General features: G+C 43.1%; 1 protein-coding gene across 6 annotated transcripts in view; it reads left to right on the top strand.

The window, feature by feature from the left end:
• STX8 (syntaxin 8) overlaps positions 1–15,992 on the top strand; it is a 197,844-nt gene that overhangs the window by 31,359 nt on the left and 150,493 nt on the right. For all 6 annotated transcript variants that reach the window (XM_015098651.3, XM_027974897.2, XM_015098649.3 and 3 more), the window contains one exon: positions 12,021–12,145. In XM_015098651.3, the coding sequence (XP_014954137.1) occupies positions 12,021–12,145 (125 nt within the window). The remainder of the gene's footprint in view (positions 1–12,020; positions 12,146–15,992) is intronic.

Genomic DNA, 15,992 nt, shown 5'->3' with positions numbered 1-15,992 from the left:
CAGAAGTAGGAAATGGCCAAGGAATAAACAACTGCATCATTGCCTGCGAGACAATGGATAAGCCATAATTATTCATCTCTTTTACTTATGTCCCAGAAATACACTAACTTCCCAGGTCATCTGACAATGTAAGGGATGTGCTAAAATCAAAAAAGATATGCTTTTCTCTGTATTTCGGTGAACCTAAGGATAGATGAACCAAGGTGGTATTAAGTGCAGTCAAGAATATTAAATATCTCCAGTAACTTAATGAAAAAAAACTTAGAGGAAGAAAGTGTGGTAAATAGAAAAATTTTGAGTGCCTACAATGTGCCAAGCACTGGTAAAGGGAGTGTGGTGGCATAAAGCCCCAAACAGCAAAAAAAAATCTAGTTTTTGCCTTTGAGCTCTCTACAGTTCAGTGAGAGAGACAGACGTGAATTAAAGATTCATTCAAATAAGTAAGTTAAGGAAAATATATTGTGCTTTGAGGGAGTATTAGTGGGGAAATGATTTAGCTAGGAAAGTCATGTGGTTTAATATTTATTTTGCAAATGTATATTTTGTTTCTCCATCTAAATTTTAAATACCTTGAGGATGGGGACTGAAACCTAGCACAATGCTTGATAGATACTTGCTCACTTAATGAAAGTCTTTGTGTTTCCTGTATCTTTTATAGATACTTAGCAGATTTTGGTATATAGTAGGCACTCAGCAGATTTCTGTTGATTGAAAGGTTGATTGAAAGGTTGACTGAATAGGATAGCATGGGTTCTGTAACTAGAAAAATCTGGGACCCTCACAGGATTTCCAGATGAAAAAGTTTTTTTGCCTGCCTCATAAAATCTGGTGGTTCTCTAGGACAGCTCCCTTCAAATGGTGAAGCAGGTTTTCCCATCTTACAGCTGTGCTGTTTTCACACAGGACCTCCATATTCACTGTGAGAGGAGAAGAGAGAAGGCATAGAGGTCTCACATCCCTCTCATGTGCCGTCCCCTGCGTGTCATATGTAGCATCCCATTGGCTGTAACCAGTCACATGGTTCTGATCTGCCTGCAAGGGAGGCTGGGAAATGTAGTCTTGTCTAGACTCACAAGAAAAGGAAATGGGACTTGCGGCAACACATTGCTTGTCTCTACCTCACTGATTATCTTGGGTGGTTTGCTGAAGAGGTAAATAACTTTGGGACATAGTCTGCCTACTTAATTAGCAGAGATTAGAATCAGAAGTTAATAAAGGCGCGTGAGGTGGGCTGAGAGGTGACCCTGGTGGGGTGTGTTCTCCTTTTGTACAGTCATACGTGTTCTGAAAGGGTTCACTCGGGCAGGGGAAACACACACAGGACAGAGAAATTAAGCTCCAGTGGGCATGTACAAGGAAACTAGAAGAGGAGGTCACGTCTGCAGCGGTCAGAGGAGGAGGCCCAAGTAAAGCACCTGAAAGGTCCGGAGAAGATGGTGCTTCTTGTTCTTACCTTCAGCTAAAGGGGCGCCTGGTTTCGCTCAGGCGCTAATACCCCAGTCACGATGCCCTCGGCCATGAGGAACCGATGATTCTACTCAAAACCTCTTACATAAGGAAAAGTAGCTCCGTATAATAAGTTCCACGTTAAAGAATTGAGGGAGGTGGTTAATTCTACAGCCAGTGGTGATCCAGAGTCAGCTATGTCCTTGCTGTGTCTTTGTCTTCAGACTGACTCTTCTTGCGGTTGAGGATGCTTGTAGAAAGTTCCCAGACAGATGGGAGTGGGAGGAGAGGTTCAAGAGGGAGGAGACATACATATACCTATGACTGATTCATGTTGATAAATGGCAGAAACCAACCCAGTATTGTAAAGCAGTTATCCTCCATTTAAAAATAATTTTTAAAAAAAGCTCCCAGACTCCAAACAGCCATAGGAGAGGAAGGAGGGTGTGTCTTGCTTAAGTCATATATTCACATAGCTGAGCTGTTTTAAAAGCACTTAACAATGTTCAGTGAAAAGCCTCCCTTCCTCTGTGTCCCACCCGCAACATAAATATCAGCATTAATAATCTTTGGTCTATCTTTCCAGGGTTCTCTTAAGTATATGCCAACCGATACGAATATATTTTCTTATTTCCCCCCATCTTTTACACAAATGGTCATATACTACACAAATTATCCTACAGTGTTCTTTTATCATCTGAATATACTGGAGATCTTCCCAAACCAACACAAAGTCTTATCATTGATTTTTGTAGCATTATAATATTTCATTGTATGTGCTGCCATAATTTATTGAATTAGTCTATTAATATGTGTGTTGTTTCCACTCTATTAGATTGTGTACATATGTATGTACTTAATACCTGTACTTTTTTTTCTGTTACATAAATGCAATGGTAAATATCCTTATACATAAAGGGTTTCATAGTGTGAAAGTCTTAATCTCTAGTTAAGTTCTTAGAAGGTCAAAGGGTATTTACATTTATAATTTTTATATGTCTTGGAGCTTTTTTTTTTACAGACTTCATTTTTAAAAATTATATTTATTTTTGGCTGTGCTGGGTCTTCATTACTGTGAGGGCTTTTACTAGTTGCAGCGAGTGGGGGCTACTGTCTAGTTGCAGTGTGGACTTCTTACAGTGGTTTCTCCTGGTGCAGACCATGGGCTCAATAGTTGTGGTGCACAGGTCTAGTTGCCCTGTAGCATGTGAGATCTTCCCAGACCAAGGATTGAACCTGTGTCCTCTGCTTTGGCAGGTGGATTCTTAACCACTGGAGTACCAGGGAAGTCCTAATGTGGAACTTGCGAAGTAGGATGTTTCAATAGCGCTCTTTTGTCTCAAACTTGACAGCATAGTCCTTTGAGATTTTTCAGGTAGGTGTGTACTTGTAAGACTGATTATCACTTAAAGACATCTCTGTAGTTGCTTAGTCCAATTATTTTTTTTTCTCTGTGGGTTAGGAAAGGAAAACCCCTGTTAGCCAAACAGATAATCCTTCATTACCATTAGCATTGATTTGGATGGTTGATCAAGGGAGTCAACCCAGAGGCCTTGAGAGCTAAGTAAATCTTAAGACGCTGCAGCCCCATGTTGCTCAAGTCAGTGAAGGTGCCCAGTTACTACCGTGTGGGTATGGTACAGTGTAGTCTGTCCATGAGCTGGCAGCAGCAACCTGGTAGTTCCTCTCCTAAGAAAGTGTTGAGAGCCAGACAGCAAAGAAATACCAAGTGAAAACAAATTCAAAATGCTATTTATAAATAGTATTTTAGGTTAAAACAGGCTAGAGAGGAATAAGTGAATTGAAAGAAGTATGAAATCTCTACACTCAAAACATTATTTAGAGAAATGAAGGAAAACCATATTCAACATATCGCTGACTTTCCCTTTTTCTGTTCCTAAACGTACTTTCAAGACTGCGCTGTATTATAAAGCAAGGAGCTGCTTATAACACATGGTAATCATTGGATTGCTTTTCATTTTGTAGTTGAACTTCAATTGCTCACCAGCAGATGGCGCTCAGCCACCAGATATTTGACGGAGCAGCTAATTCCTCTTACACTTAGAATTCTTAGGTTTTGTGTGTTATCCCTTCCTGTTGTCCTCCTGCTTTTCAGGTACCATGACATTCACACTTAAGGCAAAAGAATTGTTCCCTTTGGTTTCATTTGCTTGATTTTAGATTGCCTGGACGACTCAAGAATTTCTCATTTCAAATTGAGAAATGAAGCCAAAATGATTTCTGATGGCCTTTCGACCCTCCATTTGTGTTCTTCTATAAACTGTTTATTGCTCAGTTGTGTCCAACCCTTTGTGACTCCATGAACTGTAGCCCACCAGGCTCCTCTGTCCCTGGAATTCTCCAGGCAAGAATGCTGGAGCGGGTTGCCATTCCCTTCTCCAGGGAATCTTCGCGACCCAGGGATGGAACTTGCATCTCCTGCATTGCAGGTGGATTTTTTTTTACTGTCTGAGCCACCAAGTTAGCCAACTGTTTTATTAAATTTTAAATATAATATTAAAGCTTCCTGTTGGTACACTTGGCCAAGAGTGAATAGGGGAAAACTGAGAGTGGTTTAAAATTAGCAAATTGTTTGATTGCAGTAGATCTTTAGGTTCTGCAGTGAGACTTTCCTTGGATGATGTGTAAGCGATTTTTTTCTTGTTTGAGTTCTTATTGTTCTGAACTAATACTAATTAGTTTAAACTAATTGAATAAAGATTATTCAATTTAACCAGAAAGAAAAATGAGTATTTACTTTTCAGAAGTCAGTGTTACGCATTTCTTCTCCCTGGAATGCCAGCTCTCTGAGGTCAGGTTTCTTTTGTTCTTGGCCAAGCCCCTAGATTGATGCTGGTCTCAGTATTTGTGTGTGGGAGGAATGGATGGATGGATGAATAGGTAGATGATACAGAAAGAACTAGACAGAGTACCAGACCTAAAGAAGTGAGCTGTCTGGCAAATAGCGGCTACAAGTAGCTCGTGGACTTTCTTCTGATCACTTAGTATTGCAGTAACAGAGTGATATTCGATTATCTTAATCATCAGCCTGCTAGTTTGTCAACATGGGGTCTGTGTACTTGTGGTCAGCATGTAGTCCCCATCTTCCACCTGGGTGGGGCGTCTTGGTTTCTGCTGAAGAACTCATAGGTGTGTGTCAGATTGTAGTTCCATGTATCCCTTGAGGAGGAACTAGGACTCTGTTTAATTGCTGAGCTGTTGTTTAAGCTGGTGGTAAAGAATCCTCAGTGGTAAAGAATTCTTTTCCCCAGTGGTAAAGAATCCTCCAGGAAGATCCCCTGGAGAAGAAGATGGCAACCCACTGCACTATTCTTTCCTGGGAAACCCCATGGACACAGGAGCCTGGCGGGCTAAGTCAAACCCGACTTAGCGCCTAGCCAGCCACAGCAGCCATGGATCCCCAGCTCATGATTGTGACGGAACAGCTTTACTTTGGGGTTGTTGTTGGGAGTTACGTTGCAATTTGAGAAAATCCCAAAAGGAAATGAAACATATCCCCAAGTTGTGTCGATTCTCCAAGTCACCCAGTTTGGAAGTCTTGATCCTCTGTAGTCATTCTGCCCACCAGCACTTGTGGAGCTTTCCTTTGGATGACTGGGTGAATTGTCCCATCCCCGCTGTCCCATCCTGCCACTCCCCTCATCCTGACTGCCATCCCCTTCTGCCTACATGGCGCTAGCCTACCTCCCTGACTGTGGCCCCTCCTCAGTGTAAGCCAGCCTGGATATTGCTGCCAGATTTTTGCCTCCAAAGAATTTATGCCAGAGAAACTATTTCTGATTGAAATTTGAGCCTCTGTACATCTTTATATTCATGGAAAGAAACTCACTGAAAAAGCTTTGAGGAAGGAATTGCCCTTTCATACCACAGTAGCATTTTCACACCTACAGGCAAGTCTAGTTACAAAGCTCTGCAGATTCAATTCAGTTCGCTGACATCCTAGAAATACCATCTCTGGTCCTGACTGCGAACCTCTCTGTGGCCTGTGAATACTCAAACACTGCTTTTTTCCAGACAAAACAAACATTTTATGTAGTTACTTTGACATCTTTTGGAAATGCTAAGAAAAGCGGCTTCTTGGAATTCACTGCTTTTTCAGTGCTCCATTTGGTTGATAAGAACATCCTCCTTGTGAACTCTGACGAGCTTCAGCAACATGTGTCAGCAGAAAAATGCGGACCATCTGCACCTCCCCCATATTAACTTAATAAGATGCATCGTTCACTTTTGGGGAGAAAAATGAAATATTTTTGCAGTGTCAGAAGGGACTATGAAACCTTTTGGTAAAATCTTTTTTAAGACATATCTAATGTATTTAGTAACGTTGCATTTATTAAACATGTTCCATTAAATAAGTTCCATCTTGAAAGACTATAGAATAAAAATGATGGATTTATTTTTAAAAACATTTCAATGCTAATCGGGGGAGCATGGTAGTTAGCATTTCCATTCCGTTTTAAAAAAATATTTACTTATTTGGCTGTGCCCACTCTTAGTTGTGTCCTGTGGGATCTAGTCCCCTGACCAGGGCTCTAACCTGGGCCTCCTGCACTGGAAGGGTGGAGTCTTAGCCCCTGGACCACCAGGGAAGTCCCAGCATTTTCTTTCTATAACTTACTTTTCAAAGGAGAAACACTCCTTCATCGTCCTTCCAAGAAGGGGTTTTAGCTGCAAGGTGTCTTAGTGACAGAATTCCCTTTCAAGTTAAAATTCCCTCCATCTGCTTGAACAGCATCTGTGTCTGCTGCTAAACTCTTGAAGTCAGGTAGCAGTTGTTTCCTTTTGCTTTCTTCTTTTTTCTTTTTATTCTCTCAAGATAAATGTTAAATACCCCTCTCTTTTTGTCTCTGTTGCTTAAAGAGCTCAGTAGGTTTCCTAGTTCTGTTTCACAAACGGATTCTGAATGCTTCTTCTCCAGCATACTCAGAGGAACTGGTCCTGGGGATAGAAACATGACTGTCATGTGGCCTCTTTCCTTCCAGAGTTCATAATTTAGGAAGGGAGACAGATGAGTAAATAACTAACTACAACCCTGCTTGATAAATGCCACGTCGGAGGTTTTGTGCGAGGTGCCACGGGAGCGCCCTGGAGTGATTGATTCAAGGGAAGAGGGGGGTGAGGATGGGAATCAGGAAAGACTAAGCAGCAGAAGTGACATTTGAGTTGAGCCTTAAGGGACGAATAGAATTTTGCCAGATGGACAGAGGGGTGGGGGTGGGGACCCTCCAGACTCATACAAAAGCATGTGAGTGTGGAAGTTCGTGCCTTTGTCTGGAGACCTGGTGAGCAGTCCATAGGTGTGGAAGGGGGTTTTGGGAGGTGACATAGCCGATATATCACTGGGGCCATATTGTAAAGCTTAAACTTAACCTGTAGCTTCTAGAAAGCAGTGCTAGTTTTAAAATAGGCGAGCTCTTGGGACTTCCCTTGGCAGTCCAGTGGTTAAGACTGCACACTTCCAATGCAGGGGGCACTGGTTTGATCCTTGGTTGGGGAACTAAGATCCCACATGCTAAGTGGTGCAGCCAAAAATAAAAAAAATAGGAGAAATCTGTTTTAGAAAGATCACTGTGACAGCAGAATGTAAGATGATTTGAATGGGGGTGACTGGGAGCAAGGGGGCCAGTCAGAGGCCATGAGCATCTTCTACGGGAGATTTGCTTTTCCGAGCTGAGGCAGCAGCAACATGGATGGACACAGGGCATGGACTTGAGGGCCACCTCCTGCAGAGGCCTTGGGAGTTGATGAAATGTGGCCAGGGGTGGGAAGAAAGGAAAACGGTCCAGGTGACTCGGGAAGGCAGCCATGCTGCTAAACAGAGAGGATGGAAGAAGAAACTGCTTATGGGGTGAAAGAAGTGGATTTGACTTTGGGTGTGTTGAATTTGGAGTGGAGTTCTCAGCTCGAGATTCCTAAAGGAAAAGCTGTAAATGCAGAGAGAGCGAGCTGGTAGGGAGATGTTGTGGGTACAGAGAAATTTGAAAGGATGAACAGTTGAGGGACCTGCTTTGCCTGGATTTTGATATGTGGTTTTTGTTTTTTTTTTTTCTTTTTTTGCTTTGAACTGTTTATGTGCCATTCCTTCCCCACTCCCAGATTCTGATTGTGCCCTGCTAGGGCAGGGCGCCCCCAAGTAAGAATCCACCACCATGATGAAGGGAATGAACCATGACTGACTGCATTTATGTTGGTGTAGGTCCATGGTCTAAGCACTACTAGTGTCTGTCCCTACAGCCCGAAACCACAGGAACAGATAACACAGCCCAGAGAGACGATACAGCCAGAAGCTGCTGCCGCCAAGTCACTTCAGTCGTGTCCGACTCTGTGCGACCCCATAGACGGCAGCCCACCAGCCTCTCCCGTTCCTGGGGTTCTCCAGGCAAGAACAGTGGAGTGGGTTGCCATTTCCTTCTCCAATGCATGAAAGTGAAAAGTGAAAGTGAAGTCGCTCAGTCGTGTCCGACTCTTTGCGACCCCATGGACTGCAGCCCACCAGGCTCCTCCGTCCATGGAATTTTCCAGGGAAGAGTACTGGAGTGGGGTGCTATTGCCTTCTCCACAGCCAGAAGAGAAAATCTAAATAGAATCCCTGAGGCACACCACTATTTAAAGGGTAGATGGAAGAAGAGGCACCTGCAAGTTAGAGGACATGCTGCAGGAGAGAGGGGTGTGAAAGGAGCCGAGGGAGGAGGGCTTTCCTGGGTAAGGGAAGAAGGTCAGCAGTGACCAGTGGCCAGTGAGGCCTGGAGGACCAGCAAAGTGAAAACGGATGAGGCTTTGACAGCAAGGAGGTTACTGGTGAGAAGAGTCTTAGCAGAGCTCCGGAGGTGGAGTCGGATCCTGGGCTGAAGAGTGAATCCTGAGGGTCAGGAAGCAGAGCTGGTGAGCCTGGGCCATTCTTGAAGGAAGTCTGGCTGTGAACAGGAAAGAAGGCCTGAGGATTTATAGAATGAGGGACAGCCAGTGGAAAGCTGTGATCACAAGATTGTGGAAGTGTGAGGCTGGAAGACGTGGAGGCTCCCTCTGGCCGCCTACCTTGGAAGCAAGTCTGCTAGACCCAGGCCCCCCTTCCTCGGTATCTTACCCCCTCCCCACTTTCATGCTGGGCATGTAGATGGCACATATTTTCTGCTGAGAAATCATTTATTCATGTTGTTATCCTTTCCTGGGGTGTGTTTCCATGAGATCCTCATAAAACTCAACCTTACCTGTGTGGGGTCTCCTTGCCCATCGTGAAACCTTCGCTGAGATGGTAGAAAGAAAGGCCTTTGGATTTGGAGTCAGAAGATGTGGGTTGAACTTTAGCTCTGTCACGAAGCATGTGACTTTGAGAAAGTGACATGATGTCTCTTTACCTTGATTTTTCTTGTCATAATACCTGCTCTGACGTATACACAGGCCTGTTCAACGATTCGGATGAGATCATGTTTGTGAAATGCCACTGAAATGGCAGCACACAGGGCCACTGTGTTAGGTTACACTTGCCTAGCTTCTCGTCTTACTGATTTCATTCATTCAGTTGTGGGTTTTGCTGAATAAATTAACTCATTCAACTTTTTTTGTTTGTTTGTTTTTCTCCAGTGCCTATTCTGCCGGGCACTGAGGATATAGTGATGAATAAGACAGTCCCTACTCTTTGGAGCTTACCGTGCAGAGTGGGAGACAGGAAAATAAATGTGTAGCATACAATTGCTGGCTGTTTCAGTGCTGTAAAGAAAAACAAGGCAGGCCAAGGAGGAGGAGAGCCCAGAAGTTACAGGGAAGGGTACTGTCTTAGAGGGAGCCGTTGGGGCAGCTTCTCTGAGGACACGACATTCGAGCAGAGTAGAATGAGCCTGAGAACAAGGCCACGCGATCATCACGGGTGACGAGAGCCTTAGCTGGGGTGGGGGGCGGGGGGCGGGGGAGGTAGCAGATGCAAAGGCCCTGAGGTAGGAGTGAGCTCAGTGTGTCCTAGAAACGACAAAGGAGCTAATGTCATGGGTTAAAGATGTTGCGTTTTACGTGAAGGGTGATGGGAAGACACCGAGAGGCTGCGGCAGAAGAAACATGATCTACGGTGGTGGCTCTGGCAGCTGGTGGGGAGTAGATTGTGGAGGGTGGGAGCAGAAGCAGGAGGCGGGAGTGCCAGGGGCAGGAGCAGAGGAGAAGCAGGATTTTAGGTATGTTTCGAAGGATTTGCTAGTGGACTCAATGCTGTGAGGCACCAGAGAGTCAAAGTTGATTCAAGGGTTTGGGCCTGAGCTGATGGTGATTCTGTGGTCGTCTTGAACTGAAATTGGGAAGAATGGGGCAGAGGAGAATGGGCTTTGTGGGGAAGTTGTCTTTTTTTCCTCTGTTCTTTGTGGAATTTAGCTATAATGAGAAAAACTTCCATTAAAACTGAAAGGATCTTAAAGAATCTTAAAGGTCTTAAATCTTAAAAGATCTTAAAGGTCTTCGAATTCAGTGATTTCCAAAGATATAAAGACGTCTTCTGCAGGATTATGAAGAATACCTGCCTCCACCTCCAACATGAGTCTTTCCCGCTCACCTGCCAACCCCACCGCCAATGAGGGTGGCGTGCTTCTCCAGAGTGGGGCTGGAGTGGAGGCTGAAAACCACTGACCCACTTGGTTTGCTTGTCTTGTGGCTGAGAAAACCAGGCTGAAGAGGTTATTGGAATTGCCCAGGGATGCAGGGCTGGCTGTTCTCTTACTTCATTTAAGAGTTCCTTCACGTGTGGTTAGTTTCTCTTTTCCATTTGATTGTAAACTCCTTAAACTCTAAGATTTAAGATTTTTCATAGACTTACTTTCTTACCCAGAATAGTACTAATAGGCATCTATCCTAAATGTTAGGTTTTAGCACCTGATAATGAAAAGAAAATCAAGTCTCCCGCCCACAGCGGCACTTGCGATTTTACCTACTCTTGTTAGTAAAGTCATATCCATCATTCGTTGAACTTCCCAACAGATTTAAGGCATCAGCAAAGTACAGACACACAAGGGGGAGGGCAAAAGGGAGGGGAAAAGGGAGAAAGTGATAGTTCAGCCTCGAAAAACTGAACCAAAAATTTGGAGTCAGCTTAGAAAGAAGGCATTAGGGACCAATTACCACTTTGGGAAACTGCATTGTAGTTTACTATTGCTTTTTTATTGAACTGTGTGAAAGTGAGATCAAACAGTTCTTCCAGCGTTTAGGACTTCTGCAGGACTGAATTTAGCCCTGGGAAGTCTTTGCTGTATGTCTGGTGGTTGATGTGTGTCTGATATTAATATTAAATTGTGCCTGTGTTGTACTTTTATTCTCCAATAGGTTTGAAAAATTTTTTTCTAGTACCTAATTTTATTTATTTGTGTTTTGCCGTGCTGGGTCATCGTTGCATCAAGAGCTTTCTCGAGTTGCAGAGAGTGGGGACTACGCTCTCATTCCAGCGTGTGAGCTTCTCAGCTGCACTGGCTTCTCTTGTGGAGCACCGGCTCCAGGGTGCTCGGGCTTCTGTAGTCGCAGCTCTAGGCTCTCTTAGAGCACAGGCTCAGTGGTTGTAGCGCCTGGGCTTAGTTGCCCCCGCAAGTCTGTGGGATCTTCCTGGATCAGGAATCAAACCTGCTTTAGCAGGCAGATTCTTTATCACTGAGCCACCAAGGAAGCCCCTCTGATAGGTATTTTAAAACTAGATTTTAACTACTGAAGGCTCTGATTCAAATTGTCTGATTTTGAGAATACTAAGACAATTTTCTTATATTTTTCCCCCCTAAGAATTTTTAAAATTATGCTCTATGTGTGGCAAGGGCTGCAAGTGGGACATTCCAGCATTAACTTTTGAGGAGTCTGCTGGCCACTCGGGTGCAGCATGCTAATTTGAAAGGAAGAGCATGGTGATAAATGCACTTCAAGTTTGCTTTATTCACCTCTGACCCACCGCCCTGGTTTTTGGCACTCGTGTTTGCAACGGTTCATACATAATATCCCAGGAGCCGTGTGGGTTACGAGAGGGAGTCAAGATTAAGACGGATAATTCAGAATTTGTGTTATAAATGCTCGGTTGTATTCATTGAATTGGTTTTGAAACCTACATGTGTTTCTCTCTGTGAGTAGCCAGATTCCCTCTAATATGGAATTCAGTGGTCATTTTTTATGCTATAAGCTGTCACGGCAACATTATATCTTCTTGAGAAATAATATTTGTGCCTTTGGTGCCACCTAGCCCGTGAGACAAACTTTGTCTCAATAGAAAGGCCACTTCCATTTGGCCTTGATTTTCTGAAATTTAAGACCCTCACTTATGATTATTGACTCAAATATATCATGGAGGATTAGTAAGAGTATTAAGTGTCGCCACAGTCTCCTTCACAAGCTGTAATTCTCCTGGGGACCAGGCTCGGGCCTTATTCATCCTCGTATCTCTTCCAGCCCTGAACACAGTTGCTGGCATAAACCAAGGATGCAATAAATTGCGGTCGAAATGAATTTTCAAAGCATGCGAGGCTGGCCCCCTCTGCCCCCGTGGGAGCGATTTGCGGCCGAGCTGGATTTTTTGAGCTATGTAACGCATTCAATCTTCTTCTTAGGTCCAGCCTGATGACTGGAGGGGCCAAGCGAGGAGCACCCAACCCTTGGCTCTTGGAGGAGCCGGAGGAGACCAGAGGCTTGGGTTTTGATGAAATCCGGCAACAGCAGCAGAAAATTATCCAAGGTACCAAATACCCCAAGGGCGTGGGCTCAGAAATCCGGTTGGGTTTTTTTTTTTACCATAGCCTCGGATGTTCCCAATACCCATTGAAAATCGGAGGGAAAACGGTTGGTCTCAGAGGGCTCTTGGCGCTTCTGTGCCTCAGGGTACCTGGGGATTAGACAGATGCTGTCATCCATCCAGGTAGCTGGTGGAAGTAGGGATTCTCTCCTGGGAGAGGGACAGAGTGCAGCTCGGAGTCTGGTCATCCCAGGTGACTCGAGGCATGGGCCTCTTCCTCCTCTCCGTGATTAGGGCTCATTCTCCAAAGAAAAGGCTCCATATTTTTTTTTTTTTTTTGTATATAAGTTAGTTTGGTTTTTACTTTCAAGTTCATCTTACCCAGCTGGCTTTTAAAAACCTGCTAATTTCTTCTGTTAATTTCAGAAGTAATGCATGATTGTTATAGAACATTCAAACAATATAGGGATATATAAAATGAGAAGCTTTTTCTGTATCATTCTTCCGATCTCAAACTGTAAACAGATTAACAATATATATTTCCTCAGGCTTTTTTCTGTATGTACATGCATGCATACTATATATTCAGTATAAGCACATGTATGTTTTGCATAAGTGAGATCATAATATAGATATTTCTACAGCTTTTTTTTACTTAATATGTATGATAGACATTTTTTGATGTCAGTGTTGCAGATGTTACTCCTGCTAATTCTGTTTGAAACACAGCTTTATGTAGGTCTAGCTGACATCATAAATAGCACATATATGAAGTGTATGATTCATTAAGCTTTGACATATACATACACCTTTGAAACCATCTCTATAATCCAGATAATAAGCATAATCATTACTCCTGATAGTTTTCTTCATTTCTGTTGGTAATTCTTACTGTTGTCCTCCCCACATACCCAGATAGCTTTGTGTTGCTATAAAATCGTTTCTGTTTTCTCTAATTCTGTATAAATGGACTCATACAATATGGGCTCTTTGTGAGTTCAGGGGTGGCATGGTCTGGCTTCTTTATCTCAGGGTAATTATCTTAAGATTCATCCACATTGTTCCATGGGTCAGTATTTTGTTCTCTAACATCACAGAGTAGTAATCCCTTGTATAAATTGACAACAGTCTGCATATACATTTACATGTTGACGTATGTTTTGCTCTGCATGTGTGGGGAAAGAGCTATATGGAAACTCTTTGTACCCTCCTCTCAATTTTGCAGTGTACTTAAAACTGCTGTAAAAAACAAAAGTCTCTTTAAAAAAAAAAAGTAAAACCTTTTTTATCCACAGATGGCATTGACCATTTGTATAGAAAATCCTACAGAGTCTACCCAAGTATAGAAAATCCTACCGCAAAACTATTAATTAGTGAGTTTAGCAAGGTTGCGTGATCCAAGATCCGTATACAAAAATCATTTGTATTTTTATATACTAGCCGCAGCCAGGAGTAGGAAGGTATAAATGTCATTAATAAGAGACCAAAAAAACATGAACTACTTAGGGATAAATCTGGTATTGAATTTAACTCTCTGCCAGATCTGTCCATTTCTGAGAGGAGTGTAGAAGTCTCCAACTATGATAGTAGTTTCAGTCATTCAGTTGTGTCCAGCTCTTTGCGACCCCATGGACTGCAGCATGCCAGGCCTCCCTGTCTATCACCAACTCCCGGAGCTTGCTCAGACTCATGTCCATTGAGTCGGTGATTCCATCCAGCCATCTCATCCTCTGTCACCCACCTCTCCTCCTGCCCTCAATCTTTCCCAGCATCAGGGTCTTTTCCAATGAGTCAGCTCTTTGCATCAGGTGGCCAAAGTATTGGAGTTTCAGCATCAGTCCTTCCAGTGACTATTCCGAACTGATTTCCTTTAGGATTGACTGGTTTGATTTCCTTGCTGTCCACGGGTCTCTCAAGAGTCTTCTCCAACACCACAGTTCGAAAGCATCAGTTCTTCAGCACTCAGCTTTCTTTATGGCCCAACTCTCACATCCATACATGACTACTGGAAAAACCATAGCTTTGACTAGATGGACCTTTGTTGGCAAAGTGATGTCTTTGCTTTTTAATATGCTGTCTAGGTTAGTCGTAGCTTTTCTTCCAAGGAGCGAGCATCTTTTAATTTCATGGCTGCAGTCACCATCAGCAGTGATTTTGGAGCCCAAGAAAACAAAGTCTCGCTGTTTCCATTGTTTCCCCATCTATTTGTCATGAAGCGATGGGACCAGATGCCATGATCTTAGTTTTTTGAATGTTGAGTTTTCAGCCAGCTTTTTCACTGGCTTTATCTGTTTCTCCTTGCATTTTTATTGTTTTTTTTTTTTTTTTTGCTTCATATAGTGTGATGCTCAGTTGTTAGGTACGTACACATTAAGGATTACTATGTTGTCGTGGAGAATTGACCCCCTTATTATATAATACCCTTTTTTACCCTTGATAACTTTACTTGCTTTGAAGTCTGCTCTGTCTGAAATTAATGTAGCAACTCTTGCTTTCTTTTGATGACTATTACTGTGGTTTATCTTTCTCCATTCATTTGCTTTTAATCCATATTTAAAGTGAGGTTTCTTTATATTCAAAGTGAGGTTCTTTGAGGCCGCATGTAGTTGAATTTTTGATCTACCCTGTCTTTGTCTTTTAATTGGTGTAGCTTTGTGTCTTTATTTCAATCTGCATGCCTTTTATTTTTCTTTCTTGCCTTATTACGCTTGCTACAACCTCCAGTACAGTGTTGGAATGATGAAAGCAGACATTCTTGCCTTGTTTCTAATCTTATGGAGGGAATAATTCATTTGAAAGCCAGATGTGAGTTTTTCTTGGTTTGGTTACTAGATATTTCTTTCTAAAAATATTCTTGAGATTTTCTTTTTTCCCTCTCCTGGGATGCAGTTATTTGGGTCTTGCTTTGCCAGGTGGACCAGAGCAGTGTTTATTCTAGAGCATGGGTCAGCAAACCATGGCCTGAGGACCACATCTGGCCCACCACCTGGTTTTGTATGGTCTGCAAGCTAAAAATGGTTTTTCCATTTTTAAACGATTGAAAGGAGCCCCAAAAAGAGTATTTCATGACTTGTTAAAAAAGAAAAAAGACTGTGTAATACTCAAAAGTGTAGTGTTCATAAATAAAGTTTTATGAGAGCACAGCCATACTCATTCATTTATGTATTACTGACCGATGCTTTCCTATGATGAAAATAGGGTTGGGGCAGCTGCAGCAGCGATCAGACGAACCACAAAGCCCAAAATGTTTGCCGTCTGGCCCTTTGTAGAAAACGTTTGCAGACTCCAGGCCAGAGGTTATCTCTCTCACTTCTGTGCCAGAACGGTTTTGTGTACTCTCTGTGATATGCGATGACCTGTTGAGTGGGGATTAGGAGTTACGTCTTTTGATTGGTTATGTCTTATGTCTAGTTCCTGTGAACTCAGAGGGTTATTCCCTCTAAGGTTTTCAGGTGGTTCTTTCCCTGGCCTCAGTCAGTTTCCTCACACGTGTGTCCTGATCATCACTTGCCTGAAGTCTCAGGGTGGATCCCGTGCAAATCTCCCATTTTCTCCCTGCACAACCCTCTGCTTTCTGGTACTGTGCCCTGTATACTTGAGCCACCTTGACCTGTTTTTCCTTTTTTGGATTCTCCTCAGTCTGGGAAGACTGCTGGGTGCCACCTGAGATCCACCTTCCCCACGCCATGGCCTGGGACTCTCAAGCCAGTGATCTGGAACTGAGCTCCTCTCATTTGTCTCCCAGATCTCAGGGATCACCGCCCTTCCTTTCCTGACATCTGCATCTTGAAACTGTTGTTTTGTATATTTTGCCTGTGGTTTTGTGTATTGTTTTGTTTTCTCTTTGTTT

Source organism: Ovis aries, chromosome 11 (assembly GCF_016772045.2).
Source record: "Ovis aries strain OAR_USU_Benz2616 breed Rambouillet chromosome 11, ARS-UI_Ramb_v3.0, whole genome shotgun sequence".
NCBI classification, from domain to species: domain Eukaryota; kingdom Metazoa; phylum Chordata; class Mammalia; order Artiodactyla; family Bovidae; genus Ovis; species Ovis aries.
This window is presented reverse-complemented; position numbering and strand designations above follow the sequence as displayed.